Raw genomic sequence first — 5,000 nt, 5'->3', positions numbered from 1 at the left:
AGCTAGAATTTTGGAAACATCAAAGCTAGATATTTTGGAAACATTGAAGCTAGAATTTTGGAAACATCAAAGCTAGATATTTTGGAAACATCGTTGCTAGAATTTTTGGAGACATCATAGCTAAATTTTTGGAAACATCGTAGCTGGAATGTTTGGAAACATCGTTGCTAGAATTTTTGGAGACATCATAGCTAGATTTTTGGAAACATCGTAGCTGGAATGTTTGGAAACATCGTTGCTAGAATTTTTGGAGACATCATAGCTAGATTTTTTGGAAACATCGTAGCTGGAATGTTTGGAAACATCGTTGCTAGAATTTTTGGAGACATCATAGCTAGATTTTTTGGAAACATCGTAGCTGGAATGTTTGGAAACATCGTTGCTAGAATTTTTGGAAATATCGTAGCTAGAAATTTTGGAAACCTCGAAGCTTGATATCTTGGAAACATCAAAGCTAGATATTTTGGAAACATTGAAGCTAGAATTTTGGAAACATCAAAGCTAGATATTTTGGAAACATTGAAGCTAGAATTTTGGAAACATCAAAGCTAGATATTTTGGAAATATCATCACTGGAATTTTGGGAAACATTGTAGCTGGAATTTTAGAAACACCGTACCTAGATGTTTTGGAAACGTAGCTAGATTTTTTGGAAACATCGTAGCTGGAATTTTTGGAAACATCGTAGCTAGATTTTTTTTGTGAAATGTCGTCACTGGAATTTTTGGAGGCTAGAATTTAGAGAAAAAACTCGATTTTTTTTTATTGTTTCTTTTCAATCTTAGTTCTAGTTCTCAATGATAGGGATCCCGTAGTGTTGACGTCAAATAACAAGCATCCAATTACTCATTCATCAGCATTTCTTAATTTTATAATTCTTTATTCATGTTATTGCACTTAACAATTAACGTGATGTTACTAAATGAGACATTTAATTTCTCATTTCCATTCTATTATTATTATTATTTGCTAAGCTACAACCCTAGTTGGAAAAGCAGGGTGCTATAAGCCCAGATTAGGATATACCATGAACCATCCTCTGATTACTTATTGTGGCAAAGCATGTGTCTTCCTTAATGATAACATAAAATTGTAATTCATTATCATTTTTTGACAAAATAGGAAGTGTGAATTGATTATGAAAAAGTATATCTGTCATTGATCTTATGTTAAGTAGTCACTTTTATACCGAAGTCTACTATCTTCTTTGTAGTTAGACGAAATTAGCTTTAAGCCAACACTGCTCATATGATAGAGATGAAATATGATTCCAATATCACACAATAGAATCACTAAAAGAAATAATATATTGATCCATTTGTCTCTTGGAAACTCGAACTGAGAGTATTTCACAATTTCTGAACAGAAATATAAGATATTTTTTATCTGATCTCTTGAAAATATTTGTTTCTATAAATCAAAACCAAACCTCAAAATAACTTTTCAAAATTTTGGAATTTCTGAGCCACAATCACCAACTCGAATAAACTCTAGGAAATTTTGGAATCTATAAACCAAATTCAATAATTTATTTTCACGTAATCAAACTCTTGAAAAGAATTGCGCTAACGATAATAAAACAAAACTTAAATTTCTTCAGGTCATCATATTCAAAATCCATCTGAGATTCCGGGCTTAATACTTCGATGATTTCGGGGCCATCAGGATCTCCATTACCAGGACGACAGCACCCAACGAATACCCAATCAAGACCAGAAAGAAGGCGGCCTGAAAATACATCAAGGTTATCTACAAGTTGCTTGGGTCTGGTGAAATACTTAAAGTTTTTTACCTAAGCACATTTTCCAGTACAAGTTTTAAAGGCTGATCATGAATGGCAGAAGCAAGGGACAATGACAATGCCCTAGAGATTGACCATATATTCATATGATCAACACCCAAACCCTCCCTCCAACCAAGCTAGGACCAGGGAGGGCCATGCAATGGCTGCTTATGACTCAGTAGGTAGAGCTATAGCTTCCCTCAAACCCCCCAATCCTTAGCTCACTAGGATGATGAGGTTGTAGACACTACAAGAAACTGTTGAGTTTGAGTGGGACTCGACTTGTCTACCAGGACTCCTCCCATAACAAATATCAATATATTTTGTTGGCTTCTAATGCCATATTGTGACCTATTACTGCTAAACTTTTACTCACAAGCGTTGTTGCAAATGACTTAACATTGACATCTGGAATGAGGTTGATTCCCCAAGCTCAAGCACCAGCGTATTGAGACCTTCTGGCTACCTTCCCAAATACTGACCAGATCCCTCAATGGTTTAGCTTTGTTGATGAATACCCAAACAGTAAATATAAACATGGTAACGTTAGCCTGGTATTCATGTGAAAGTTCCTTATCCAAATACTGGTCAAGTGCAATATTGGACTGTAAGTGCACCAGGATATTGTGTATATTACTAGATACTATAATAAATTAAGTTAATTGTTAACTAAATAATTGCAGATGGGTGTCACACCTGAAGCTGGATGACAGTGAATGACCGTGACCCAGAATCGTCCTCCTCGTCTGCACTGGCTGTACTGGAGGAGCCTTTTGTTACGTTCCAGACGGCGTCTGTTTCCCATTTATCGTAGAACCCTCCTTCCACAAGTCTCAGAGTTCTTCAAAAATTAGAGGGAATCATTAATTAATACACCTGTAGAACGCCATACTACATTTTGGGTGCTGGATAAACTTCTTTGAAAGGTGATTCAATAATATGTCTCTTTAATTCTAGAATGTGGGTAAACTTCTATAGCATAGAGTGCAAGAGCATTATACACTTTGGTTTGACTATTTTCTCTATCCCACTCCATCTTTCCTAAATCCTTTAATCAGCCTCTCTTAAAAGTGAAGGCCAATGACAGATTCCTATCCTTTCAGTGACTAAGACCTACTAGAGCAGATGTTTCTGTCTATTTGCCATGAAAGAATACTATTAACATCTATGTTTCGAGTATGATTATTGATAATTGTTCTGAAAAAGAAAGTAAAATTATTTCCATAAGGTGGAAAATTGATGAATCAAGAAGAGAGGCCTATTAAGAAGAAAAATAAATCCCACTCCATTAAAAAAAAAAGGCAGATTAGGGGCCCTCATCAAATACACACGAATTTTCTCCTTCCAGGAAACTTTATGGCTGCTAGATGTCTTCAACAGAAAGTACTCTACAGTATACATTTTCTTAGGAACCTGATGGGTAGGAGGAACCTCTTACAGATAAAAATCTTGTTATCTCATAAAACAAGTACCTCAATTGCACCATAAAGAAATTAACTCAGGTTTCACAGAGTAGCTGTGAGTGAGAAGCACCTTCAGGAACCGGAAAAGAAGAAACTCACATTTTATTAAATAGCTGTAAGTAAGGCGCCCCTGGAGGAACTGGAAAGGCTGCTCCCTGGGGATAGAAGCACTGATGGCCATAATGAAACTTCCTTCCTCCAAATGTTTCCGCTAGGATGATGAATTCAATGTCAGGGCCTATGAACACAAACTTCTCCTTCAAAACCTATGTTGCCAACATCGTGGAAAGAAGATAGAGCAATATTAACAAAGTTGGTGACTAATGGAGCTCAAAGTACCTACAGGGAATTCACCCTATGAAAACCGTTGTAAACGTCATATTGAATCATAAATATGCCATTAATGACTAACTCAAACTTAGATTTAATAAATGAAACCTAGTGTTTTGTTTCAAATAAGATATTTCATTTGTCATTCATTGGAAGACTTATACAGGTTTAACATTCACTGGGTATATTGTTAAAGGTTTATGGTAAAACTGACTGAGAAAAAGGGAGAATCAGTCGAATTAGACAAGGAAGGTTTAGACTACGATGATGGTTATGAAGATCAAGTCTTCAACATCAAATACATTTCTTGGAAATTTGAAAATCATTAGGAAAAAAGCTTCAGTGCTTATAATAAATTGCTGCAACAAGGAGGGTAATGAGGATCCATGTGGCAAAACGTAATTGCTTGACAATGATTAAAAAGCTTTTATGAACTAACTAAGGCATGTGGATTGACTGGGATAAGAATGAATTATGTATTTTTGTTTTCATGTCTAATTGACCTACATAAAGTGACGGAGAAAAAAAGCCAAGGAAACGTCACTATGAAATGGACGTGCAAACTTATGGGAATGAAAATGAGTCCAGCGATCAGTGTGGAATGGCATTTGCTTTACAGTTAAGGTGATGATTGGAGATAGTGAAGAGAAACTGTGGACATGAAACCGATACTGAAAAAATTGTAAAGAGAAAATTGAAAGTGAAAGAGAACCGCAGTAAGATTACGAGGATGTACCGCACGAGTATCACAAGCTCGTACACTGTAGCAGTATTTCGGTTTTTTGTATATTATCGTTATTGCTCTCCCCTCCCACTGATAACTTGTTTCTGCCCGTATATGCTTATATCAATCTGATTGAATTTTTGCGACCTTCTGAGGAATAAATGGAAACCAGGAAGATTAGACAAAGGGGATGGAGACCGGATACTTGAAAATAGGATGAGAGACAAGTTGAGTCATCGATCAGATAAATCAAGGAGGGTAGCAGGGTGCATGCGAAAGATTTAAAACAGACGAGGAGTGTTTAAAGGCAATTCCCAATTATAGAACTAAAATATTGTATGCGAAGGAAATAAAAAGGGTTGATGTTGTTCATATCAATTTTTGCTAGAAAATGGGGAGTTAGTAACTTTCCAAAGCTCCAAAGCTGAAGAATTTTGCTGCTATGGTATACCTCACTTCAATAATTCAACATACGAAAAGCATTTTTTCATATTGCGTTTACCGGAAGGTAATTGTTCGGATAGTGTGTAGGCAGTTGGGTCACCAAATTTTTGCCCGCCAAAATAATTTTACGTGCGTAGTGCATCATGTACCACTTGCCAGAATAGAGGAGCAACGAGATAATGTTAAATTGCAAGCGAAGCGAGCCACGGTGGAACAAAACTCAGTTAGTGAATAGTGTTCGTTCGGTGTAAATACG

At 36.2% G+C, this 5,000-nt stretch overlaps 1 protein-coding gene across 1 annotated transcript in view; it reads right to left on the bottom strand.

Annotated features, from left to right (window-relative positions):
- The window catches only part of LOC137628313 (uncharacterized), a 41,054-nt gene that overhangs the window by 28,710 nt on the left and 7,344 nt on the right, over positions 1-5,000 (bottom strand). Inside the window, exons 7-9 of the mRNA XM_068359475.1 lie at positions 3,346-3,512; positions 2,480-2,624; positions 2,266-2,388 (exon numbers count right to left, since the gene is read on the bottom strand). Of these exons, the coding sequence (XP_068215576.1) occupies positions 2,266-2,388; positions 2,480-2,624; positions 3,346-3,512 (435 nt within the window). The remainder of the gene's footprint in view (positions 1-2,265; positions 2,389-2,479; positions 2,625-3,345; positions 3,513-5,000) is intronic.

Source organism: Palaemon carinicauda, chromosome 36 (genome assembly GCF_036898095.1).
Source record: "Palaemon carinicauda isolate YSFRI2023 chromosome 36, ASM3689809v2, whole genome shotgun sequence".
In the NCBI taxonomy this organism is placed as follows: Eukaryota; Metazoa; Arthropoda; class Malacostraca; order Decapoda; family Palaemonidae; genus Palaemon; species Palaemon carinicauda.
The sequence above is the reverse complement of the archived record's forward strand: the minus strand, read 5'-3'. Positions and strand labels throughout refer to the sequence as shown.